Source organism: Lagenorhynchus albirostris, chromosome 21 (assembly GCF_949774975.1).
Source record: "Lagenorhynchus albirostris chromosome 21, mLagAlb1.1, whole genome shotgun sequence".
Classification (NCBI taxonomy): Eukaryota; Metazoa; Chordata; class Mammalia; order Artiodactyla; family Delphinidae; genus Lagenorhynchus; species Lagenorhynchus albirostris.
In genome coordinates, this window is record NC_083115.1 from 5,650,713 (window position 1) to 5,677,455 (window position 26,743).

The 26,743-nt window shown below is 44.2% G+C and overlaps 3 protein-coding genes across 8 annotated transcripts in view; 2 read left to right on the forward strand and 1 right to left on the reverse strand.

The window, feature by feature from the left end:
* Window positions 1-15,055, forward strand: part of NSD3 (nuclear receptor binding SET domain protein 3) — a 108,707-nt gene extending 93,652 nt beyond the window's left edge. Inside the window, exons 20-24 of the mRNA XM_060136330.1 lie at window positions 4,502-4,618; window positions 6,267-6,408; window positions 7,896-8,002; window positions 8,556-8,760; window positions 9,189-15,055. Coding sequence (XP_059992313.1) covers window positions 4,502-4,618; window positions 6,267-6,408; window positions 7,896-8,002; window positions 8,556-8,760; window positions 9,189-9,430 — 813 coding nt within the window. The 3' untranslated portion in view covers window positions 9,431-15,055. The remainder of the gene's footprint in view (window positions 1-4,501; window positions 4,619-6,266; window positions 6,409-7,895; window positions 8,003-8,555; window positions 8,761-9,188) is intronic.
* The window catches only part of DDHD2 (DDHD domain containing 2), a 55,214-nt gene continuing 37,909 nt past the window's right edge, over window positions 9,439-26,743 (reverse strand). For 3 of the 5 annotated variants that reach the window (XM_060136327.1, XM_060136326.1, XM_060136323.1), the window contains exon 17: window positions 20,487-23,705. In XM_060136327.1, coding sequence (XP_059992310.1) covers window positions 23,624-23,705 — 82 coding nt within the window. In that variant the 3' untranslated portion in view covers window positions 20,487-23,623. Of the gene's footprint in view, window positions 9,729-13,549; window positions 13,753-20,486; window positions 23,706-26,743 lie in introns of those variants that run through there. The other 2 variants (XR_009538234.1, XM_060136325.1) reach the window with 2 other exon arrangements.
* On the forward strand, window positions 15,450-20,182 carry PLPP5 (phospholipid phosphatase 5). 2 transcript variants are annotated; one of them, XR_009538235.1, is made up of 8 exons: window positions 15,450-15,543; window positions 15,644-15,752; window positions 16,192-16,282; window positions 16,674-16,737; window positions 17,211-17,335; window positions 17,969-18,139; window positions 19,067-19,206; window positions 19,892-20,182. XR_009538235.1 is itself a non-coding variant. In XM_060136334.1 (8 exons), the coding sequence occupies exons 1-7, from the start codon at window positions 15,485-15,487 to the stop codon at window positions 19,176-19,178; spliced, it is 783 nt and encodes a 260-aa protein (XP_059992317.1). In that variant the 5' UTR covers window positions 15,452-15,484; the 3' UTR covers window positions 19,179-19,206; window positions 19,892-20,182. The 2 variants fall into 2 exon arrangements, 1 of the variants encoding a protein (XP_059992317.1); XM_060136334.1 differs by having other exon boundaries at window positions 15,452-15,543; window positions 19,015-19,206.

A 26,743-nucleotide genomic window follows, 5' to 3' on the forward strand; every position in this document is an offset into this window, starting at 1 on the left:
ACATTCTTTCATTCTGTTGATCATCTGTCATCCGTTTCTGTAGGTCAGATTGCTTGGGTGAAGCTCACTCATTCAGCATGTGTTTGTTCAGCGGCTTCCCTGTGCCTGGGGCTGTGCTAGGCACTTGGAAGACAGCAGTGAGCAGGACACCTTTGTGAGTCCACCAGGGACAGATGATAGACATGTGGCGCCACTTACCACCAAATGCCACCAGGAAAAACAAAGCTGTCAAAGAGGGTAGGGGTGACAGGGACTGGGTTCAGGAAGGTCTGACCCGAACGGGTGAGCGAGGAGGGCGTGCAGGCACGTGGAAGAGCAGGCCGGAGTGAAGGCCCACCACCACTGTGGAGGCAACCCGCCCAACCACAGCTCCTACAACCAGCACCACCACTGTGGAGGCAACCCGCCCAACCACAGCTCCTACAACCAGCACCACCACTGTGGAGGCAACCCGCCCAACCACAGCTCCTACAACCAGCACCACCACTGTGGAGGCAACCCGCCCAACCACAGCTCCTACAACCAGCACCACCACTGTGGAGGCAACCCGCCCAACCACAGCTCCTACAACCAGCACCAGAGGGAGCAGAGGAGGGCCGGGGAGGTGGGCGGGTGGCAAGGTAGAGGGGCAGCGGGACCAGGTTGTGCGGGGCCTCGTCGGCCTCGGGACAGGGACTTCTGGCGGAGTTTAGTAGGGAGGGCGTCCGTCTGCCTCGGTGTGTTGGTTTTCTGTTGCTGCTTAACAGGGTAACCACAGACTTGGCAACTTACAGCATAACACACAGCGTACTGTCCCACAGATCCTATAGGTCAGTGCGTAGCTGGGTCCTCTACGTGGGGGCTCACGGGTTGCGGTCAGGGCACTGGCCTGGCTGGAGTCTCTTTCTTGTGCCTCAGCTAGGGAGGATCCGGCTTCCCAGCTTGCACGGCTGCTGGCACGCTTCTGTTCTTCACGGCGCTAGGTCTCAGAGCATTAGGTGTTTTGGGTTTGGGTTTGTGGTTATTGTTGTCTTGCTGCTCTTGGCTTCCAGAGGCTCCTGCAGTTCCCTGCCAGATGGGGTTCTCCAACAGGGCTGTTTGCTTCCTTACAGCCAGCGAGGGAAAGAGACGCTCCAGCAGGATGGATGCTGAAGCCCTAATGTAACAAACTCACGTAATCACATCCTGTCACTTGGGCCACATTCTGTTGCTTAGAAGCAAGTCACAGGTCCTGCTGTCTCCAGGGGAGGGGATTACACAACGGCGTGAGCACCAGCAGGCAGGGGTCACTGGGGCCACCTTAAGAGTCTGGGCTTCAGAAGAATAACTTGGGCTGTACTGTGGGGAATTTATGATCATGGAGAGAGAGCAATAAAAAGGAGACCATTACAGTCCCGGAGAGAGATGCTGGTGGCCTGGACTAACTAGGGTTGTAGTTGAGTAGGAAGGAAGTGGTTGGATTTCTGACATTTTAAAGGTAGAGCCAACGGGATTTGCCAATGCATTGGGTTTGTGGATTGGGTCGCCTGGTCAAAGGCCATCTGCGTTTAGAATGGCATCATATAATGCACATGTTTTGATATTACTTTAATGCCCTGCATATCACTTGCAAATTTTTGCTTATGATTTCAGGGGAGTTTGGGGAGCCATCCTGAAATCTATCCAGTTTAACACCATGTTAACATCTTTTAATAACATTTATTTAATAACACTTATTCTAAACCATATTCTAATTTACTAAATTAATGATATAATTAAGAGAAGAGAAAATACAATCAGGATTATTCTGCACTTTAGCACTTGAGGAATTGCTAATGTTAAGACAATTGGTGTTTTACAAAATAGCTAGAAATATACAGTCACTGAACGGCATAATCATAAAGACTGTAGCAACATGGAGAAGGTTTGGGTATACTTAGGGGACAGAAACCAAATAGCAAATTCAGTGTCCACAGTCAGTCCCCTGCTTTCCACACATAACGATCCTAAGAGCGTGTGCCACACACATTAAGTACTGAATTAAACCCTGCCTTTTTGCCGTTGCCTTTAAGGACAGATTTCTAGCATTTTAAAAGTTTTTTTTTGGTTTTTTTGGCCACACTGCGCGGCTTGCTGGATCTTAGTTCCCCAACGAGGGGTTGAACCTGGGCCCTCAGCAGTGAAAGTGTGGAGTCCTAACCACAGGACCACCAGGGAATTCCCTAAAAGTTCTTTATTTTGTTATTTTTAATCCATAATTGAATTCACAGTTAATGGTTTTAAGTCCAGTGAGCAACTCTTTGAGGCTAAAGATTTGTCACTTTTTGGATGCCTAAAGTATTTCTTTTACAAAATAGCTAGAGACATTTATTCACAATGGTATCGAGTTTACGAGACTTCCACGCCTCATGTTTGACATCAGCACTTTCACCTTTCTGTATTCACCAATTTTCATAGAATAGTAAATATAAACTATAATAAATGGTTTTCAGGCCTTTCAAGCCACAGAACCAATATAAACTATAATAAATGGTTTTCAGGCCTTTCAAGCCACAGAACCCTTTCTTCAAATGAAACCTTAACTTGAATCCCAATTTGTTAAAAAAAACATGAAGCGGAGCTGATTTGGTTTAAATTCTGCTCTGTAGGTTTTCACTAAAGGAAACTTGCCATAGAATAAAGGAACACTAGGTGGCAGTGCAGCCAAGACGGCAATGAAATCTTCTACCTGGTGAGGGTGGTGATACCATACAAAGGTGCAGAATGTTTTCAGCAGCCGGGGTCCAAGTCCAAACTGGGTGTAGGAAAAGCCACTCTGGGCCACAGTGCGTAGTACCTGAACGTGCAGAGCGGTCCTGCCGTGGTGTTGCAGTTAGAGATGAAGTGCAGTTCTTTTCTAACTCTTTGTCAGAGCTTGTACTGTCAGTTAAAATGGGGGAGAGAAGAAGCCTGAGGTGCACTCTTGTGGTGACCAGGCCCAGCTGAAACGAGCGTGTGGCTGCCTGAAGCAGGCGGGGTTCCTCCCCCATCTCATCCACGGCCGGCCGGCCACCTAGGGAAAGGCTGACCCACAGGCGCCCTTCTCTTACACAGAAATCACAATCTTGTCTTTTTATCAGTAGAGAAAGGACATTGGCTTATGCTCTTAATTATTCATCAAAATCAGAAAATATAATATAGTACTCTTGAGATGACTGGTACTCTCAGTTCTGTGATACTAAGAGCTATGAGAACGGCTAGTGAGAATTTGTGTCGGGGGCCGGGGGAGGAACACAAGTCTGGTGAAGCAATAAGCAAATACATTTTAATTTACTGCCTAAGACATTTCTTTACCTTAAAAATGTATTGGTAACACCAGTAAGTCCTGTAGCTAATGCTGTTGTCCTAGACTGAATCAGCCACGCTTTTGAGGTAAAAGGGTTAATGCTTATGCATTTGTAAACATGAAAGGTTGAATGTACCGTGTTTACACTTATTTAAAAAGGAGCTTATCGCTACACACCTGTTAGAAACAGCAAAATGAGAAATAGGGACTATACCACATGTTGGTGAGGAAGTGGGGAAACTGCATCTCTCCTACCTGGGGAGAGTAGGGTGCGAATGCGCAGTGGTACAGCCACTCCGGAAAGCAGTTCAGCAGTTTCTTAAAAAATTAAACATGTGCTCACCATATGACCCAGCATGTATCCCAGAGAAATGAAAACCTCTGTCTGCACAAAAACTTTATCAGAGTGCTCACAGCGGCTTTATCTGTAATAGCCAAAACTCGGAGACCATTCACATGTTCTCCAGCCGGTGACCGGTCACACAAACTGTGGTGCCTCCTTGCTGTGGCACAGCACTCACCAGTGACAGAAGAATGAACTGTTAATACATACAACTTAGATGGATCTCAAGGGAATTAGGCTCAGTTTTTCTTTAAAAATCCAATCTCTAAAAGTTACATACTGTGATTGCATTTATAGAACACTCTCAAAATGACGCAACTATAGAGGTGGACAAGGTCCTACTGTTTTTCGCACAGGGAACTATATCCAATATCCTGTGATAAACCATAATGGAAAAGGATATAAAAAAGAATATATGTATAACTGAATCACTTTGCTGTACGGCAGAAATTAACACAACATTGTAAATCAACTCTACTTCAATAAAATAAATTTTTAGGAGAACTATAGAGTTGGAGAACAAATTAGGGATGGAGGATGGATGTGGTTATGAAGGAGAAGCACAGGGCATCTGTGCTGATGGGACAGTTCTGTATCTTGCTTGTGGTGGTGGTTACCTGACTCTACACCTGGTAGAATCCCATAGAACCACACACATGCACACATAACACACACAAATGAGTGCCTGTGAAATCGGTGAAATATGAATAAGGCCTGTAGATGTACCAGTGTCCATTTTCTGGTTTTATTTTGTACTATAGTTGTATTTCCAGGAATGTTTTTGGTTAATTCTCGGATTATACATGTGGTGTTAAGGAATGCTTTCTAATAGGATACACTGACTGTACATTTATATATTGCGTGCTCCTCTGCAGGGTGAATTTGTAAATGAATATGTTGGCGAATTAATTGATGAGGAAGAATGCAGATTGCGAATCAAGCGAGCCCACGAGAACAGTGTAACTAATTTTTATATGTTAACTGTTACCAAGGTAAAATTGCTTTTTTTTTTTGGTAAGAAAAAAGGATTTTTTGGTTTAATTTGGTGGTCTTAGGTTAAACTCAGTTTCCTTCCTCTCATTTGGTTTTTCTCAAGCAAATTATAATGGTTTGCAGTAGCCAGTGTGTGTCCCACTATAATATGCTCGTTATACCAGAGTACAAAAGTGAATGATTACTGGCACCTTGCACAGGTCATGTGAGACGCGCTGTGAGTGAGAAGATGACCAGGAACAGGGTTGACACATCTGGATTTGAGTCCCAGCTCTTAGTCACTGAAAGACCTGGCCCTCAGTTTCTTTATCCCCAAGGGAGATAATTAGCTCTGTAATTCTAAGTTATAAACCACCAGTAAAGTTCTGCTTTAGCAAAAATCCTAACTGTAAATTGTTCTATATATTTAAACTTTTTTTATGAGTTAGGAAAAATGAATGCTGTCAAAAGAAAAATGACAGTAAAACTTCTGGTTTAATACATGTAACTGTGAGTGCTGTTTGATGCACATGACAGCACAACTATTTCATTTAATTTCTTCAACAGCCCTCTGGAGTATAACCTTTAAAAGTTGTGAGTCACTATATTGTACATCTGTAACTTATATTGTACACCAATAACTATACTTCAATAAAACTATACTTCAATAAAAGATTTAAAAAAAAAAAACAGTCCTCTGATTTACAGAGGACGAGAGACTGAGATCCAGCCCTAAGTGATTTGTTGGATATCTTGTTACAGTTTAATGATGAGCCAAGACTAGTACCCATGTTTCCTGTGTTCCAGGCTGTCTCTAAAACTGAGTCAGAACAGCCTTACAAGAACCAGAAATCATTGAAAAGAAGCACTATGTTAACTGATATGTCACTGTTTGAAAATTTTACCACCTTCATGAACATATACTTTATATACATAAAATGCCATTTATTTGTGACTGCTCATTGGCCCCTTAAATCCTAGCCTCGCTGCCGGTGACCCCTGCAGCCACCTGGACAGCACTTGGGAGGCTCCGTCTTCTAGAGCTTTCCCAGACTATCAGAGTTTAAATTCAGGGAGCCAAAATGTTGAGCTTTTTATGGTATTTTGAACTTTTGTGTAAGTAAAAATAGACTATGAAGATTATATCCCAAACTCTAGCCCTTCCATCAGTCAGATCTCCAAGTCTTCATTCAGAGAAGTTTCTTGTTTTTCCTGCCTCCCTCTTTATGGCCTAAGCTCTCATCCATCTACCCCCCTACAAGCTTTGCTTCTTGCTTAGAGCAGGAAAGGAGGGCTGACAGCAAAGCACCATAGTTCCCGTCACAAGTGGCATCCGAGCTGAGAGCGGTCTACTCAGAAAATGCCTGTCGCTAAGCCCGCGGCCAGCTGATCTCAGTCGCATTATTCTGTGGTGTGTTTGTTTCTAGAAACAAACTTTAAAAGAAACTAAACTCCACTTTATCTTACTTGCTTTTGACTTGGTCATCATGTAAAGTAGAGAACTCAGTCAGTTGTGCTGCGAGCACAATTTCGGAGCTGTCGGTCGTCGGACCTTAGCTGGTGGCAAACAGTGCTGCCTCGTGGCTCTCGCCTGAGTTGGATGTTTCTCAGACACGCTTGTGCTCAGTTTCATGTCAAAGGAACTTTTCCTTTCTTTTCTTTCTGAAGGACCGTATCATTGACGCTGGCCCGAAGGGAAATTATTCTCGCTTTATGAACCACAGTTGTAATCCAAACTGTGAAACACAAAAGTGGACGGTGAATGGAGATGTTCGAGTTGGCCTTTTTGCTCTTTGTGACATTCCTGCAGGTAAAAGGGACTCTGCCCCCTCCCCGGAAAGCAAGTATGTCTTTGAGGGCAGGACATTCTGACACTCAAGTGTCAGACAAGTTTTGACACTCAAGTATTTATTCAAATAAGATAAAGAGCTATATTTAGAATTGTTACCTGCCTGTAGGAAGTAAACATCTATATCCTGCAAAAGGGAGCGTAGTAAGAGAGGGTATCACAGAATTCTGTGTCTATGATCCCACTGAATTAGTTCTCCAAATTATTGCTGTCTGTATAATGTAACCAAATGTTTAAGCTTTTTTTTCTTTAATATTAAAGAAAATATTAACCAGTTGTTACCATCAACTGGTCTCTTCGTTTGTTTGCGGGAGGTTGTTTTGTTTTGTATTTTAGTTTGAAAAATCAGTCTGTTTCAAATTAGACATAAAACGCTTCTCAAAGCAGAGTTACTGCTTTCATTTTTCCTTACCCATCCAGCGTCAATAACAGCAAGACTTAATTTCTCGTTTGTTAAGTCTGTAGAAAAATGGGTGGGAAGAGAAATGCTGTAGCTAAAAGTGATGTAAACTGTGTTTCTAGCACTCGCTGTGGATTGCTGAGGTCCAGCTCAAGAAAGCTTGAACTGGGAATTCCCTGGCAGTCCAGTGTTTAGGACTCAGTGCTTTCACTGCGGGCGCCCAGGTTTGGTCCCTGGTTGGGGAGCTAAGATCCTTCCGCCAAGCAGTGTGGCCAAAAAAACAAAACAAAAAAACCTTTAAAATGCTAGAAATCTGTCCTTAAAGGCAACGGCAAAAAGGCAGGGTTTAATTCAGTACTTAATGTACTTTTTTTAATTTCTGAGAAAGAATCCACTTCGTATCAGGAAGTCCCTGTTTAACTCTAGCACACGCTCTTAGGAATCGTTATGTGTGGAAAGCAGGGGACTGACTGTGGACACTGAATTTGCTATTTGCTGCATGGTGTGGCCAAATTAAAAAAAAGACGAAAGCAAGCAAGCTTAGACCTCCTAGTTTGAGTCCCTGGGTCTTTGGTGTATGTAGTAAATGTGCATTTTGAAGTCTTTTCTGATCATAATGTGAGGCATTAATTACTGGAAATGGTATGGCTGTGACAATTCCATGGTCATCCTGTTTATTTAGAAACTAGTGTAAATTAGTTTTAGAAAAGAGAGCTAAACTAGAACCCATTTTTCTTGAGCACAGATTTCAGATTCTTAATCTCTGTCACATGGTCTTTGACCACTTCAGTGAAAAGAATATGATGGTCTTTGTAGAATATTTATTTTTGTTTTAATCATTGGTGGATCGGATGTTTTTCTCTAGTTTTTTGGGGTTTTTTCGTTGTTTTTTTCCTTTTTCCCATCACCGTCTTCAGTGTGGAACACGGAGGATGGAAGGGTCTTCATGTCAGAATTATGTCTCTTTTTTCGTTGTGAGGGTGTGTCTTTGACAGCATTTCTCTCCCCCAGGACTTGAGTCTGAATACTTCTCTCTCTTGTGTTCTAGGGATGGAGCTAACATTTAATTACAACCTGGACTGTCTGGGCAATGGCAGGACGGAGTGCCACTGCGGGGCGGATAACTGCAGTGGTTTCCTCGGCGTGCGGCCAAAGGTCAGTGGCTGCAGGGGGCGCCCCTGGGGCTGGGGAGGGGCTGCTGAAGAAGCTTGTTTGGGGCTGTCTCAGGAGGTGCTGGCCAGGGGGACCTGGTTTAATTTGCAGGCCAGCAGTTGTGTTTACCCAGAGTTTAGACTCCGACCTCCCACTAGAGCATATCTCAGTGAGAACTGTTAGGTTCTGAAAATGTCTGTGTTTCTGATTGAATTTGAACTTAGCAAGATCTTTTTCAAAAACTTCAAAAAAAATTCACACTATCCTAATACACTTTAGTGTATCCGAATTATACACTTTAAATTGGTGAACTTTATGGTTTGTGTATGCTATCTCAGTTGTCTTTGCAATTTGGAAAAAAAAAAACACCTATTCAAAAAATCAATGAAAAATGATTTATTTTTACTACAGTTCCGTGACAGGGTAAGCCCTCCTGGTGTTTTAGGTAACCGAACAACAGGTGAATTTAAATGAACGTGAGGTTGTAGGATCTCCCTTTTACGTAAAGCTTCACGCACTGTGATCGTTAAAACCATGACCCCCTCTCTCCTGCCAGTCGGCATGTGCGTCCACAACTGAAGAAAAGGCAAAAAACGCTAAGCTGAAGCAGAAGAGACGAAAAATCAAAACAGAGCCGAAGCAGCTGCATGAGGATCACTGCTTCCAGTGCGGGGACAGCGGCGAGCTGGTCATGTGCGACAGGAAGGATTGCCCCAAAGCCTACCACCTGCTCTGCCTCAACCTGCCCCAGCCGCCCTACGGTGAGCCCGGCCTGCAGGCCCCGCCCGACTCCATCTCTGCCCACCATGCCCGACTCAGAGTACGGGCGGTCTAGTCCCCCGTGTGGAGCCGTGGGATGGGAAGCGTTGGAAAGAGCAAGCAACAGTAGCAAGCAAAGATTTTGCTAGTGAAAAATCTGTCTCAGTGCAAATGGGGGACGCCCGTGGGCCAGCAAGGACTGGTGTCTTACTGTCCATTACCACAGGTGGTAGTTGGCTCCTAGCTGAGTTTCGGGCAGTAGCTCGCAGCCACACCGACAGGTGCACCCAGACCTCTGCTGGCTGAGGTTTGGAGTCGTAGTCAACTGCATTCAGCCCCCAGTCCGAGAGGAAGGTGGGAAGTGGGGTGTCTCGTGGGTGTTGGGGACAGGCACTCACTGGGATCCTTCCCTTCTTCCCGCCCACACTAGGAAAGTGGGAGTGCCCGTGGCATCAGTGCGATGAGTGCGGCGGCGCAGCTGTGTCCTTCTGTGAGTTCTGTCCACGTTCGTTTTGCAAAGATCATGAAAAGGGGGCTCTGGTGCCCTCCGCTCTGGAAGGCCGTCTCTGCTGCTCTGAACATGACCCTGTATCTCCCGTGTCACCCGAATACTGGAGCAAGATCAAATGTAAATTGGAATCACAGGATCATGGAGAAGAAGTCAAAGAATAAATGGGCAGTGATTTCCTTCTTTTTTTATTGAAACGAAGAAAGGAAAAGAAAAAAGTAGAGAATGCGTTAGTACAAGAAGAGACCGCTGCAGTGCATACAGCCTTGGCCATCAGCGCTGCCCTATTAAAGTGAAGATGGGGAACCAGGCCGTGCAGGCAGAAGCCGTTGGTGGGATCTGGTTTTTCAGTTTCGTCCTGTCAGCTTGGGGATTCTTTTGTGGAGGGTTAGGTTCCCTTGGTCTTTTCTTGCCTTTTATTGTGCTTCAATGCCTTTGCAGCTGGCAAAAGAGATGTCTTCGCTTTTAAAATAAGAACAAAGAGAAGAAGTTCTGTTAATGAGATAAATTTAAAGTCTAGGATGTGTTCCTTGGGTGTAAAAAGCAAAAGTAGCCATCATTCCTTTATTTATTTTCATTTTTAAAAATTTTGAGAAGTGTAGTTCAGATAGTCTAATCTGTGTGTGTGTGTGTCTGTGTGTGTGTGTGTGTGTGTGTGTGTGTGTGTGTGTTTTAAGTAGGAATTGCAGAAAGCCCTCTAGAAAAGGGTATGGTGGTCTTACATACCGCTTTCCTGAGCAGCAGGGAGGCTGGCTTCGCTTTCCCTTCCAGACGCCTCTCATAGTCTTAGAGAAGGGCTCTGTGGGAGTATTGAATCTGGCCTCTTGAAATCAAAAGGCCTCAGTGAATATTACCTCTGTGGTCTTAAACTAGGTGGGCTTTCCGATATAACTTTACCTAGAAAGGTATATAATGTGGTTGTTGGTTTTTTGTTCTGGAGAAAAAAAGAAATCGATGCCCTCACTGAGTTTGAAACGTTCTCCACTGATAATGGGTGTTTTTGATGAAGTGTGTCTCTGTGGATATGAATACAGAGTTAGAATGGTCATTCCTGCTGTCTTGACACACTGGTAAAGGCAGCTAAAGGGAGTTGAAAGGCACAGACCAAAAGTTGGGTCAAATAAGCACCATTTTCTATCCAATTTAATGTACACCCTGGTCTGACTTGGAGAGAATTATGGGCATTTTAATTTTCTGTCTCTGCTTTCCTCTCCCAAGCAAACATTCCCTTTGTCAGCTGACCACTCAGTCACGTGTCCTGGTGAAAACTACACAAATGAATTTGAACTGTATTTGAATAGATCTTTTTGTTCAGTTCCTAATTTGGGGGTGAAAGTGGTAGCACTTGTACTTCTACAGGGTAAATGAGAGCCACACAAACACACTTTATGGCAGGAAGCACTTAGGGAGAGCTCCACAGAAAGCAGTGATAGCGGGAATGGTTGGAGCTCATAGATGCAAGTGAACCGGAATATCTGCCACAGAACTCACTTGCTTTTAATGCTTAGGAATATGTATATTCCAGGATTCCCTGTATGAATTAATTAGTCCTGTCAGACATTGTTGTAACACTGTACTAAGTAGAAGCCTAGGTTTAGCTTGAATGAACGTCAACTTCTCTGTGAATTTTGACTGCTAACAATTGCCGGTACCTGGTAGCATTTATTTTCCCTCAGGAAGTACCCAGTGACCTTATAAAGGCAGGGAAGATAGATGCTCCACAACATTCCTTCAGTTGTGCTGTGTGTTCCTTTTCCTTATCAATTTACAACTCTTCTCTGGAAAAAAGAAGAAAAAAACCTGTTTTGTGCTTCTTTTTTTTTTTTCTTTGTATGTAAATGTGCAATTATACTGGATTTTTTCTTGTTAAAAAAAACAAACAAAAAAACACTACAATTCTTTTACTTAAGCTCCTAAACTGCCATTTGCCTGATTCCAGCAAATAATTCTGAGGTAACTTATTGGGCCTCCAGTAATTCTGTTGATTAGATATGGTCCCAAAAGAAAGAGCAAGATAGAAAATGCTATATGTGTTACCAAATGCGACTGCTACAAGTCACGTGAATTACAGCTCACCAAAACACTAAAGTTTGCTCTTGAGCAATCATATAGTTTGATGTCCTTTTAAAAAATAATTTAAGAAAATCTAGGTTTTATCATACTAAAACTTTATTTTATATATGTATATGATAAATGTTTGCTTTTTTAAACTTACTAACATGAAGGATTTCCTTTAATATCTGAAATGCACCTCGTGTTGAAACGGTATCCAACATGGAATCTTATCTCCTTGCTTTGTTTTGGACTTAGTGCTATTTAATATCTGGTGACTTTTATATGGTAAGCCAGGGTATATCCTGTATACTACAAATACCTTAGGTTTAAGTATTTTTATGCAGCTTCTTCATTGTGTCACATTTTGTTTGTGTATCTGTAGCAGAGATCTGCTGAGGTTTTTTAATTTGGGGGGGGGGGTTGGCTAATAGGGTTGTTCTGCCATTTCAGAAATCAGGGCGGAAAACACCATCGCTGACCACAGCCATGGGGTCTTGGTCCGCGAGTGTCCTTTAACGGTCTGGAACGTGGCTTTAGTCCTGGCAGTGCCAGGGAGCTCTCCTCACACCTCGTACTGTTGCCTAGTTTGTATATTTTAAAGGTGCAGGCTATGGAAGCAGAAAAAGAATAAGTTGTGCTTTATATGTGCATAGTATCCATGCAGGGTGCTTGTCTGTGCTTCGCCAATGAAATTTTGCAAAAGACATGTTGCTCACTGATAGCTGGAAGTTGTTATTTGTTAACTTTTCAATCTGTCTGTGGTCAGAGCATAAATGGTTGGGTTTTAATTCTTGTCCGAAAATGAAATAACTTAAAGCAGCATGGGATAACGGTGGCATTTTTTTTAACCTTATGTTGGTTCTTTGGTGGAAGAAGCGAACGTAAGATTTTTGATAATCAGCATAAATCTTCAGAAATCAGATCTGTAAGAGCTAGAGGTGAAATCCTGGAGGCGTTCCAGGCCCTGCGCCGGAGGGGGCGTGAGGAGTCCTGCCGCTGGCTGGGAAGGGAGGGGTGGACGGCCCTGTGCTCCCGGCAGGCCAGGCAGAAGCAGCTGGAGGGAGTGAGTCACTTCTTTAATATCTAATCAGGGCTGGAATTAGGAGTGGGGTGGGTTTTATTTTCATTTTTCTTTTAACAAGTTCCCACCCTATCCTAATTCTCAGAAATTCTCTGGCCTAAGCTATAAAATAGGCTGACTTTTAGAATCATTGAAACTTGGAGATTTCTATGTGTTCAAATCAGGAACACATCTAAAAACTAAAAAAAAAAAAAAAAAAAAAAGGCAGGGGGAAGGCTGCTCCCAGCTCCCAGCTGCCATTTCCCCAGAGTATTTGGAGGCACGCCTGTGAATAACGCTGGGAAACTCACAACGAGATGATTGCGGAAAGGACTCAGACAGGGGGGCTGTTGGACACCTTTCTTTCCTGACTCAGGAAGTAGAGTTTCCCTTGAGTAGCTCGCTGCATGGTGTGTTCCAGTCAGGGTCCAGCCCAGATCTGCAGTTTGGAAACAGATGGGCCAGCTGTGTGGAGCGCAGTCTCTGGACTCCCGGGGATTTGTTGCTTGTCTCTCATTTCATTTTAAAACAGAAAGCTCTTCTTTAGCATTCACCTTAAAGTCAAGGTACCGCCGCATGCCGTATCCCACTAGGATAAGAGAACAAGTTACCGTGGCGTCTTGACAGCTTGGGAAGCTCACACTTGATGTCCTTCTACATTGGGAAGTTGCTTGTGCTGTGCAGTGCAAATTCGACTTGAATTACTTCTTAAAAGGCTGATGTGTCCAGCCCCCTCATTGTCCGAGCTGCTGCAGACATGATCACTTGGAACAACTTCCTTTGGCCTCAGGCCACCTAGAATTGGTCTCTGGTTATTTGTAAACAAACAGTAGAACTCGCTTCCCTTTCCAGATAGGCTCGGGAATAGATATAATTAGACAGCTTTGCCCTATATTGACAAATAGGAAGAGTTGGGAATTTGTATATACTGAAATCTACCGACATTTATCCGGGGTGGGGTACAGGGAGAAAGGGGGTTACAGTAGGGTAAGGGAGGGGGTGTAGTGTTTACCACAGGTACGAAGTAGCCACTTTAACACTGAGACCTCTGCCTCATTGAATTCAGGTTTTTTAAGTACTTGAAACTCCTCAGATTCTCCTTATTTTACAGTTATTTTAAGATTTATGAAGTAGAAAGCATTGTTTTGTATACTGTTTTGTCTCTTACCCTCTTGAACTTGGATTAAAGGCGAAGTTCTGCAGACGGAAGTGTCCACAGTAGTTCTCTCAGATTCAGTGCACACGTTCGGGGAAGAGACTCCTGCATGAAATACCAGCAGCATTTATACGAGTACTTCATATGTATGTTCTCTGTTTTGTTATTTTGTCAACCTTATCCCCAAGCACCTCTTCTTTCCTTTTAATATATGCCTGCGTAGGGAAAAAAACAAAAATTTGCACTTATGTTACTCTCCTGAAATGCTGGGTGTAACCTGTGTGTTTCAAACCCATTTCCGTTCTTTTCAGTCCATTGCTTAAGTGACAAGTTCAGGTTCGTGTGGCACATATGTACGAAGGAGGAAGGGAATTACCTGTCCTTTGGTGGCGTCCCAGAGTCATTAATGTGTAAGAAAAAGGGAAAAGATGAATAGTTACCAAAGTCATTTATTCAGTCCTTCGTTTTCTTATGTGACATCACTGCACCTGCTACTTGGCAAGAAAGCACCCTCGGGTTTCCCTTCCCCACCTGCCACAGACTTCTGATGTGTGTGAATGCCTCTCGGTATCCATCAGATGACCTAAATGAGGGATTCAAACTTGTCAGTTTAGAAGTGGACTGGATAAAATTTACTTTTACTTTGTTGTCACTAATATTGCTCTTTATCTCATTTGTGCTGTCACATGCCCTGTGTTAAAAAAAAAAAAAAAGAAAATCATGTTGCCACTGATAACCAAGATGCTAAATGATGACTACAACTGGTTCTTTTTATATACAGGGGTGTGTGCATAATTGGAATTGATAGGAGAAATTCATTTGTATCCACTTGTGATATCGCACAACAAAACACAGATACCTACAGATTCTGCTCTCATTTCCTCGTGATCTTTATCTATGATAATTACCTTTGTAGATTGGTTATTTCTGTACTTTATCTGTAATAAACTTTGTAGATCCTGTGAACTGTTATTTTTTGCCTAAATCCCTTGAGACTTGAGTCTTTAATAACAAAGCATCAATATTCACTAAGTCAATCTCTTTTGAGTTTCTGTGACTTGGCTAGAAGCTCTTGACACTAAAGATTAGTGTTCATTTTCCCTGGGGGTATTCCACTAGGGCATTACTGTATAATGACTTGATGTTGCCACATAGACTTCAAGATATATGATATTTTGGGGATTTTGTTGATTGGCCTATGTTTTATTGCATAGTGTGAAACGTGTAAAGCTTGGTTAACCTGTATATAGATAGCTTACTGTTGACTAGTTACGGTGTATTAGCATTGCCTGTAATATTTAAGCTTCTTACTACTGTGTGTGCTGGTAGGAACATATAATTTTTGTACATTATATTTACTGAGATGCTGCCTTTCTTATTTTACAAATACTTTGGAATTCAAATGTGTTTTTTGCTTCCGTGAGGATTAATTTGGAAAGGTTTTTAATGACATTCCACTGATTTCAGATTTTGCTTGAGGTTGACTTCAATAAATTGTCCCGTATGTTGCAAATTAAATATGTGGACTTGTTCATTGCCCGTAATTTCTTGCTACCACTCAGTGGGCAAGAGGCCATCCTAAGCGGGAGGGGACCAGCGCGGGGCCGAAAGACCCAGCGCGTCCACCGCGCCGGCGAGGCCCGCAAGGTCCTGCGGGAGCCCGGCACGTCTTTCCGCAGTACGCGGTGTGCTTCAGGGGACTTGGATCCGGAAACGAGGAGTCTGCGTGGTCCCCGGGACGGAAGGCCCGGGCTTCTGTAAGGTACGCAACGTCGGGCGCGCGGGCGGGCGGGGGACAGACAGCTGGGGCGACCCCTCACTTCGTCCGTCGCTGTCTCAGGCGCTGGGGGCCGCTCTCGCCCCGCCTCGGCCCCGCCCCCGCTCCGGCCCCGCCCCGCGCCCCCCTCCCTCGGCGCCGCCACGTCAGCCTTGAGCGCGCGCGCCGTGATGGGGAAGAAGGTGGCGGCGGAGGTGGGCCTGCGGCTCGCGCTGTTCGCGGTCTTCATGTAAGGACTGCGCTCCGGCCCCCGGCCCCGCCGCCCGGCCGGGCTCCGCGCGCGCTTCCGGGAAGCCGCCGACGCGTCCGCACCTTTGTGTCCCCTTTAGGGTAACAGAGCTGCTCCCGCCCTTCCAGAGGCTCATCCAGCCCGAGGAGATGTGGCTCTACCGGAATCCGTACGTGGAAGCAGAGTATTTCGCCACCAAGCCGACGTTTGTGCGTGGAGAACCAGCCTCCCTTCTGACCGCACTTCTCACGGAGCCGAACGCTAGGGAGGGAGCGGGCAGGTCCCCCTGGCTCCGCCACGGAGCTGAAGACGAGCCTTCGCGTCGTAACGGTTAAGGGCCAGGTTGAGAGAGAAGTCCGTCCGCTTCGGCTCCAGGGATAGGGTCTGGGGGCGGCTGCTCAGGGCGGCCCGGGGCAACTGGTCGTTGAGAGGAGCGGTGACGGCGGCTCCCGCGGGAGCTCGGCGCCCAGCTAGCTGCAGGCAGACCCGGGACGCGGCACTTGCGGGGGAGCCGGGAGGTCTGATAGGCCAGTTCTGCTGTCACTTCACCCCTCTTGCTGTGGGAGCTCTTTTCCCAGCTAGCTGTCTGACGTTCTCGGGGCGGCCCTGTTTCCTTTCGCGTGCTGAGCTCTGCCGTGTCCGGCGCAGGTCGTCGCCTTGCTGGCCCCGCTGGCCCCGGTCCTCCTGGCCAGGTGTCTGAAGAAGGCGGACGCAGTGGACAGCCGGCAGGCCTGCCTGGGTAAGCGCGGCCTCCCCAGCGCCGGAAGCAGGAGGCGGGGGCCCCCACGGGGCTTGCGGGGCGGGGGGGTGGGGGGCCGAGCTCTACGTTCCTCGGGTGACTGCGTCTCCGGGGTGCCCCGCCTGCTGCCTGTGAGACGTGCTCCACGTCCTGGGTGCACCTGCGTGCACCGGACTATTTGCAGCTCCGACGAGTCCTCAGTCCGGGTAGCGCGTTCTCCCTGTGCCAAGGCGGAGTGGCCGGCGGGGGGCGGGATTATTCTCACGCTCCGCTCCGGCTGGAGCCCGAGCGCTCCTCTGTCCCCGGAGACCGCGGCTGCGCCTAACGAGACAGGGACCCGGCCGCTCCTCCTGGGCAGACGCCACCAGCAGCCACTTCCGTTGCCTTCCAGCTGCCAGCCTGGCCCTGGCTCTGAACGGCGTCTTCACCAACACAGTCAAACTGATAGTGGGGAGGTGAGTGCCCAGCGCTGCCGCCCTCGCCCCAGGAGGGCGGGCGCACGCAACTGCTGCCACCTCTTCCCCGTAGCCTTTTCTCTTTATTCTCAGTCTGATCTTTCTCTTCTAACAAACACTTCCTCCCTTCCCTCTGCCTCGGTCCGTTGGGTGACTCTCGGGCTCTCTTCTGCCCTGAACAGCATTTCCCACTGACACGGAGTCGCTGTCCTCCAGAGCACCCCCAGAAGCTGCAGCACGACTCACTCTTTGCCCTAAAAAGTAACTACGTGCCGCAGTGGCTTTTTTTCCTTCCTGGTTTAAATGCTGACCCTGGAAATAAGGCTTTTCTCTTAGTGGTGACTATCCAATCCCGTTTCACTGTTTTGCCTGGGACACTGTTTGACTGACAGTTAAGAAAGGTATCTAACACAACCAAAAAATAATTTCTGGAGCTGGAAATGATCCACGTCAGACCTCCCTTATTCTTGCAGGCCACGCCCAGACTTCTTCTACCGTTGCTTCCCCGACGGGCAAGCCCATCATGACTTGACGTGCACAGGAAATGAGGACGTGGTGAATGAGGGCCGCAAGAGCTTCCCCAGTGGACATTCTTCCTGTAAGAATACCACGTGGACTCTATATCTGTGCTTTTTTGGGGGATCATTGAATTTAACCTAGGAAGCTTGTGAGGATGGGAACATTTCATGCACTCTTGTTCTTGCATCTAGAAATCGGAGAGCCCCCTTCTTTTAATAACAAGCTTGAACCTCGAATATTAAATATTCGAGGACAGAGGAAGTATTTTACCTTCATGAAATTTGAACATTTTATTATTACTGTTTTATTTGCCTAAATTCTGCAATCTTGCTCCAGTCGTAAAAATATTAACTAACCTTTATTGAAGAGCTACTGTATGTCAGGTGCTTCCGAAAGCATTTTAGATTCGTGTCTCGTTTGATACCATAAAGAGCCCAATGAGATGGGTACTGTTGTTTTTATGATTCCCATTTATGCATCAGGAAACTAACGCATCAGGAAGTGAAGTCCCATTGCTAGGATTCCAAAACTATTCCCAGGGTAAATGTTACTCACTTTGGGAAACGGTCCTTCATTTTCCCTTTTGTTTCCTTCTCCCTCATAATTGACGATGTAGATCGATGATCTACACCAAAAGTTACCAAAAGGGATAAAAACATAGCCTCCTCTTTTTCTTTAAAAGACATATACTTAGAGGTTTTCCCTCTTCTAGTTGCATTTGCTGGTCTGGCCTTCGCGTCCTTCTACCTGGCAGGGAAGTTACACTGCTTCACACCACGAGGCCGAGGGGAATCTTGGAGGTTCTGTTCCTTTCTGTCACCCCTACTCTTTGCAGCTGTGATTGCACTGTCCCGCACCTGTGACTACAAGCATCACTGGCAAGGTAAGCAAGGCATCCAGGCCATGGACGCCTCCACCGTTCTCCCATCATTTCTCCCTAGCACTTGGCACAGGAGACGCTCCCTGGGTGTCTGCTGAATGAACAGACAAGTGAGCAGAGGATGGTCTGCGTTCTGTACTGAGTATGCGTTTATTGCTACACGGAAAATGAAAAAGCACACTGTTATCTTTTAAACAGATTACCAATGAGGGACATTCTGATTTTCCCATGACTTTGAAGCATCATAAGTTCAGAATAAACTCTATAAGAAATTTTTTACACCCAACCTTAAAATTCAATTTACTTTCTTAAAAATCAAGTTCACTGTCGTGAGGTTTTTGTTCAGAAACGAAAGTAAAATTCAAGAAAACATAAAATTGTAATTAAACCAAAGAAATTTAAGTTGAATGATAGAGTAAAATATCCAAATATTTGCACAGAAAGCCCACAGTTCAAAAAAAAAAAAAAGCGGACAGTATTGCCCACAGGACCTTAGGAGCTCAGTTTTAAAGAATAAATTTTTGCAAAGAGAAGCAACTCCTGAAGAGTTTATTCCTTCCTCTAGAACCCTTTAAATGGTGAGAAGGAGTTGTTGATAGCATTAAGTGAACCTTCATTATTCTTCTCAATTAAAAATATTCAATGCAGTGAACTCAGAAAAAGCCTTGTTATAACTACCCAACTAAACATGTGTTTTGATTTGGTGTTTAGAGAACATCCTGCAAATGTACGATAAAATTAAGAAAACCCAAAAACCCCATAAGCCTGGAATTGAGGGGGTTTGCAGGCTAAACAAGTAGAGTAACCTGGAGGGCCAAGCTCCCTCTGCTGGGTGGCATCACCGTGACTGAGGGAAGGCCCGTCTCCTCTGCCTTCAGATGTCCTGGCTGGATCCACCATCGGCCTGACGTTCGCCTATGTCTGCTATAGGCAGTACTACCCTCCCCTGACGGACGCCCAGTGCCACAGACCACTGCAGCGCAGCCCTGCGCTTCCCACCGCGCAAAAGCAGCCTGGCGACCCTCGTCATTTTGATGTTTAGACACTGGAGCTGCCTTCCTGGAAAACAGGTGAATCAGCCCCTCCTAACTCACCACTCCCAGGACAAAAATTTCTGCCTTTTACCTCCTGAGAGGTACAGGTGAGGAGAGAAGCCCCCATGATCATGCAGTTTTGCCCTGGCTCACAGGGATTTATCGCGAGGAGTCAAGGTCCTTTTTCACTACTGTTCGCCACGCATTCCAGTCACGAGATCTTTCCATGGTCTTTCCAGCTTATGAATGTGGCCCATCAGATTGGTATCCCAAGGTCTGCAGTGTTTTTACACTTAACTTCAGTACTGTTCTTGGAATGATTCTGTCACAAAGAAGCTTTCACCTTAGCCCCACTTTATCCTAGAAGCTAGCGTTGATGATCGGAACTTAATTTCCATTTCCCATAGCTCAAAATCTTAAAATCTAGGGCATGAGCAATTAAATTATTTTAGTTCTGTTTACTTTCTCTGGTGGCAATTCCATCACACCTTAAATAGGAGAATCTCCAGTTCTGGCTTATTTACCACTGTGCATATCTTATTCAAGTCCAGCTAAGTACTGCTGTCCATTTTGAATACTGTAAACATAAGCGATTTGATAATTTGTTGAATTACTGAGTAAACACAATAAAAAAGAAACTGGTCAGGAGCGTGGATTCAGTACTCACTGTCTCCACCTCACTTGTGTAACTGTGCTCACGAGCTGCTCTCCCTCCACTCAGGACTGAAGATCTGCCCAAATGCACCAGCTGTGCCAAGCAGCCAAGGCAGGGCAGGGTAGTCAGAGACCGGCTGTCTGGAGGGCAGGTGAGTCTCCTCCCGCCCCGCCCTCCCCGTAGGGTATAATGGACCATGACGGACATCGGCGGAACTGATGGTGTAGGACCTATAACGGCCTTTCTCTGTGTTGTGATTATATTTTATGTTTTCTTTTTGTGATTATATTATAAATATGACCTTGATTTGTGTATTTCTATAACATATTTTCAATATATCTTTTTCCTAACGGTGAACGTGGTTTTTTGTGCTTAAAGTTCCATTTGAGACCTGAAACATTTCCAAAGTTAGACACCAGATTCCTTATCTGACACAAGTGATTCCACTGTCTATAGTGGATGTTAATGATACAAAAGGAGCATCTCAATATTTACCTTATAATCGCCGCACTTTGAATCAACAGTCAAGGGGAAAGAACCTGAACGTTAGTTCTTTGCCCAAAACTCTTTTTAAACTTGTTTTAGTAGTACACAGGGGAAGAGAATGGTTATTGTATTGACTCTCTTTACTTTATGATGGATGAGCCAGGTAAAAGTAGACAACTGGTCAATATGGTTTTATTTCAGAATTTACTAAAGTTTTAAATATAATCACATAAAAAACATTTCAAAAAGTGCAAACTGTCAGAACGCTAATCGGTGCTACCGATCTTTCCATGCAAACCATCGCTTTTGCTGAGATTAGCAATAGCAATTCTGCAGCTGGGAATACGGAGAAAATGATCCTCCACCAGCATTTAAAAGTAGCCTTGGTCAAGAGATTGCGCATGATGCTGCTGAAGTAGTGCAAATAATATACAACTAAACAAGGAACTCAAGTCAAGCTCATTACCCTGTGGAATATACATCCGTGAAACCAGCACAGGGGGACAAACAGGATATAAAGCTCTTTTCCAGTCACCTGCCCCTCACCACCAGGAAGGAAACACTTCTTAGTACAAACAGTGGTTTATCTAGCCATCCAGGTTGATCCTGTTCATCTCTGGTTACAGGGACTCACTCTTGCTGGTCCTTTGGTTTACTCTTAAATTTTAGTTATTCTGTTAATAGGAAGACCAAATTTAAATATGAAGACAACAACTTGATGAAAGCTTCCCCTTTAATATGTACTGAATGCTACTGAATTCTCAGTAACCCTTACTTCACACTCAGAGTTTATGTAGTAAAGAAAATAAAGTATTTCATATGGATGAGACTTCTTAGTGGCTTAGCGTTAGTGTGTAAGCAGATGGACAAGGTAAGGCCAGGCTCTCACCTTTACCCCAAACTTATCTCTAGGGTGACAGTAATTAACCTTCCCTCTGCTGTCAAAGAGATGGCTTATGCGAATGTTAAATTCCAGGGCTTTGGATACCATGATATATTTACTTACAAGAAACCGATATAAAAAGCGAAACACAGCTTGCCTGTCTACACCGCTCTGTCCACCAGGGCCTGTAGGAACCTGAGAGGAGTGTGAAGGACTGTCACAAAGAGAACTGCAAAGACAATCACAAACTGAGACCTGTGAGAAAGAAAATACCTACAGCACAGTGGTGAGCAAGATGCCTTGGAAACTATTAGTCTCCATTCACTCGTCTTCTTCAAGGTGCATCTCACTTGCACGCTCTGACACTGACTCTGCACCAGCTGTTCCTGGCCCCATAGACGCAGGTTTGTCTTTCAGAATAAGGAACACTTCCCCCTAGCCAGATCTACCAACACTGCCTGTGCCGGGAGCCTGTTCCATAGCGACCTGCACTACGGGTACCTAAGGAGGCAACGCTGTTTGTGTGCTTGAAGAGGACACTCTTCAATACTCCCTTCACCCAAGCAGCTGTGGCAGATGGCTTACACAAATTCTATTTCACCATCAATGCACCACTGAAACATTTTATTCATCACTTAATAAGCAGTCAAAGCTGTGTAATTTCAGGTCTGTCCGCTTTTATAACCCTCAAGAACTAACAACTAAGTCGGACTTTGTCTAGAGTCTCCCACTTTGAAGTATGATATGATATAAAAGGGCAGGTCTAGCATATATAACATCTTTGCTTTATAAAGATGCACCTGATGTGAACTAAACTGTCCACTTTAGACTGTCCTCTGAGAGCAGCTCAAACAGCTGTGGAAACAATGAACAGCGTCAGTGATTCCTAGCAATAAATCTGTCAGTCAGCTGTAGAGAGAGTAAACAGTATTTACAGATTTTAGTCTTTCTTCATACAGTACGTGTAGGAAATAAAAGCTGGCTCAAGAGAATCTGATGGCCACCAGTCTCCCTCATTCACTTAGACTTGGCCTTCAAATGCAGAGAACACCCATGAGCGATGAGCAGACCCCAAAATGCCTTCTGAATCTCAGGAGTCCACTTCCAGATTAGAATATTTTCTAAAGATAAGCAATAATTTCTTAGAAAAATTTATACCCAACCCAAAACAAAAACTCAGACTTTATACCATCTCAAGTAATAAACAATAAAGTGTGGTACCTAAGAGAAAAACAAATACCGTATGCTAACACATATATATGGAATCTAAGAAAAAGAAAAAAAAAAAGGTCATGAAGTACCTAGGGGTAAGACGGGAATAAAGACGCAGACCTACTAGAGCATGGACTTGAGGATAAGGGGAGGGGGAAGGGTAAGCTCTGACAAAGTGAGAGAGTGGCATGGACATACATACACTACCAAATGTAAAACAGATAGCTAGTGGGAAGCAGCCACATAGCACAGGGAGATCAGCTGGGTGCTTTGTGACCACCTAGAGGGGTGGGATAGGGAGGGTGGGAGGGAGACGCAAGAGGGAGGAGATATGGGAACATACGTATATGTATAACTGATTCACTTTGTTATAAAGCAGAAACTAACACACCATTGTAAAGCAATTAGACTCCAATAAAGATGTTAAAAAAAAAAGTGTGGTACCTAAATACCATCATCAAAGTATTAAAGATGCAAACCACTCCCAGCTATGAAGCAAGAATGGCAAGTGTTTCTCTGAAGCCAGTGGTAAAAAGTAACAGGGTCTTTCTTCCCTTTGCTTTTCCACTCACTTCCAGAGAGGAAGATTATCTTCCTAAGACCCCAGTGGTGAGCAAGGCTGGCAACCTGCAGGAAATGAGGCCGCTGAGGAGAGGAAAAAACTGCAGCAACAAAGAGGCAGGTGTTCTGGGGAAGGACCCCCTCAGTGCCCGTCTAAGGGAGGGAGTTGAAGAGGTCATCACGCTGGAAGGCGACCAGAGAGAACGCCAGAGTCTGCCACACAAACTTCCTAACTACACATCTAAAGGGCTGAGCAACATAAATCCCAGGATGAGCTGTTTGTACTTAAAGCTGTAACTGTTGCCCTGGTAACTCTCAGATGGTCAACTATTAAGATTCTGAGTTTAGATCCTAAAAATGGCAAGTATTATTGGACCAAGTCGCTAACAAAACAAACATACACTAACCTTTCTCTAAGTGGCCTACTGTGCTTTTTTCCCATGAATTTTAAGCAGGGTCCCTCTAAAAATGAGTAATAACCTGGATCTTGGTGACAGGCAACAAAAAGTATATTTATAAAGAGCTGAGGCTCCACAGTTCCTCATCACATGTTAATATGTAGGAAGAGCTGAGGCTCCACAGTTCCTCGTCACATGTAATATGCTGCATACATGACATTTAAAAACTTACATTAAGCAGCCATAGGTGGTTCATTTTTACTGTAAAGGCTGATCAAGGAAGATACCCTGGGTTTGGTAGATTTCTTTGAGGACCAGCAGTACTGTATCTTCAGACTCCCTGTAGAGAAAAAATTATGTTGTAAAAAGAAGAAACTAACATTCGTACTAGATGCTTTACATGTATCATCTCAATCTACACAACCACCTTACGAGTTCATTTTTTTACTGTTTAAAAAAAATCTGACTCAGAGGTGATGTAACTGGCAGTGGTTTGTAAGGTAACCTTATAACAAATAAGTCTAGCATTATGTCCTATAATATAAAAAAGCCAGTAGTAAATGACCAAGCCCTCCCTTTCCACAGAACTCATTCTTGGAACAACATGGAAGAGTCGTCCAATTCATCACCTTAATTTTTTAAATGTTATTCACCTTTTTCAAAAAGCCAATACAATCATATGAATAAAAATCAAAGATATAAAAGGATATAATAATGAAGTCTCCTTCTCACTGTTTCTTAACCACTAGTCCCCAACTTCTGACAACTGACGTTATCAATTTCTCATGCATCTTCCAGATATTATTCAGTGTGTGTACAAGCAATTACTTATATCCAGTTTGTAAAGAAATTTGATTATAAAAATACAGCATTCGTGGATTGCCATAAGGGTATATGGCTCAAACACTTTTCTAGATCTAAGGTTTGACATTTTTAAAGTCATGGATCTATTTGAGAATCTAATGAAACCTATGGATTACTCCCCAGAAAAGATACCATATACATATATACCCGAAATTATAAATAGAATTTCACTGGACTCATAGACTTTTTTCTATTCCCCACAAGTTCCATACACAGACAGCAGGTTAAGAAACTCCTTCCTCCTATACCAGTGAGGAGAGATTAGCTAAACCAGATATTAAAATGGTGTGATCCTGGTGCATAAATAAATGGATCAATAGAAAAGAACAGGAAGTCCAGAAATAGCCTTAAATACTCATAGAAATTTAATACAATAAAGTTAGAACCTCAAATCTATTAACAGTGTTGCAACAACTGGATAGCTATCCTGAAAATGATTTGGATCAATCCTCACCTTATTATTAGGATAAATTTGAACAGAATCAAAGATTTATATGTAAAAATGAAACCCTAAAATATCAGAATAAACTGTGGTAAGGAATTCTTTGGAGAGCAAGGAAAATCTAAGTATGACACAAATTCCAGAAGCCAAAAAAGGAAAAAATAAATTTGACTACGCAAAAATCAAAATTTCTACTTAGCAAAAATTAATGTACACAATGTCAAAGACAAACTGGGGAAAAGGTATTTGCAACTCGTATCACAGATTTATCAATTAAAAAAAGACCAAAATTTCAATATAAAAGAGAATAAAGGGTATAGATAACTCCCCAAAAAGAAAATTAAAATGGTCCTTAAATATATGTCAAGATGCTCAACCTTATTCATAATAGGAGGAGGGCAATACGAATTATAGAGTGCATGATACATACGCTGAAAACCACGAAACACTTCTGAGAGAAACTAAAGACCAAAATACACTGAGAGACAACTGTGTTCGTGGGTCAGAAGACTCAGCATTATTAAGATGTCAATTCTTCCCCCAAATTGATCTATAGATAAAATGCAATCACAATCAAAATTCCTAAAAAGCCTTTTGGCTGAAATTAACAAGTTCATTCTACACTATATAAGGAAATGCAGAGGACCTACAATACCTAAAATAACCACGAATAGGAAAAACAAAGATGAAGGACTCATGATACCTAATTTTAAGCCTTACTATAAAGCTACAGTAATCAGGACAGTGTTTTATTGGCATAAGGACAGACAAACAGATCAGTGGAACAAAACAGAGTCAAGGCAAGTCAACAGTTTCTCCATCTGAATAAACTTTTCAACAAATGTTGCTAGAACAGGAAAACCACATGCAAAACAATGAACCGCAATCCTTTCCTCACACCATCTTTAAAAATTAACTCAGTCAAAATGGATCACAGAGCTAAATGTAAAAGCTAAAATGACACAGCTTCTAAAACAAAGGAGAAACCTTAATGACATTGGATTTGGCAAAGATTTCTTAAATATGTCAGAAAAGCACAAACTTCAGTAAAATGGACTTCATCAAAATAAAAAACTGCGTTTCAAAACCTACTTGACAGAAAAATGAAAACCAAACCACATCCTGAGGAAAAAAAGTATATCTGAAAAGAACTTGTAACTAAAATGTAGAAAACTCTTGGAACTTAATAATGAAATAAACCAATTTTTTAAATGGGCAAAAGATTTCAACAGACAATTCACTAAAGAAGATGTATGGACAGCAAGGGGGATCGATCAACGTGGCAGAGTAAGAGGACGTGGAACTCCCCCCCCAAAAAATCACATCAAAAGTACATCTGTATGTGGGATGGAAACTGGCAGAAACACTCCTGTACAACCAAGGCTGTAAGAAAGATCCACATGTAATCGTTTAGGATGGGAAGGAAAGCGATCAGGTTGGGACCTGTGCCCCTGGGAGAGGACTCAGAGGAAAAGGGAGAATGCACAGGCGGAGACCCACCCTGGGGAGTGAGCAGTGAGAGCCTCAGATTCAACGCCCCAGTCCTGGGGTCCTAATCAGGGGAGACGAGCCCCCTTGGCTAGCTGGAGGGCAGCAGGGCTGTGGGAGCACGTGCGTGCTGGCTTGCCCCCAGGCAGGGCGGAGAGTACAGTGGGAGGACTGCTCTAGTGGCTGCCAGGTCTCCCCGCCTGGGTGCACAGCTCAGCTCCATGACGATGCACCACTGCACAGCATCTAGGGCCGCCACGACAGGGAGAAACACAGCCAAGGGATGCACAGGCAACCCGGGCATGGGGCAGAGTCTGGGTGGGGTGTCAGCTGCCACTGTTGGTACTTACTCAAGCAGTGCATCAGAAGAAGCCCAGAACTCTGACGGCGGCCCCTACCCCACGGCTTACACCCCAGCATATGCCAAGAGTCCACACAGGCCCCAGTTGCCCTGCAGTGTGGCCCCATAACAAGACAGGGGAGGCTGGGGGCAGTGATCGACTGTGAGGGGCAAAGGGGACATGCACCCAAGGCTGCACATGGCAGACAGCTTGGACCTCTGTCTGCAGAGAGCCCACATGGGC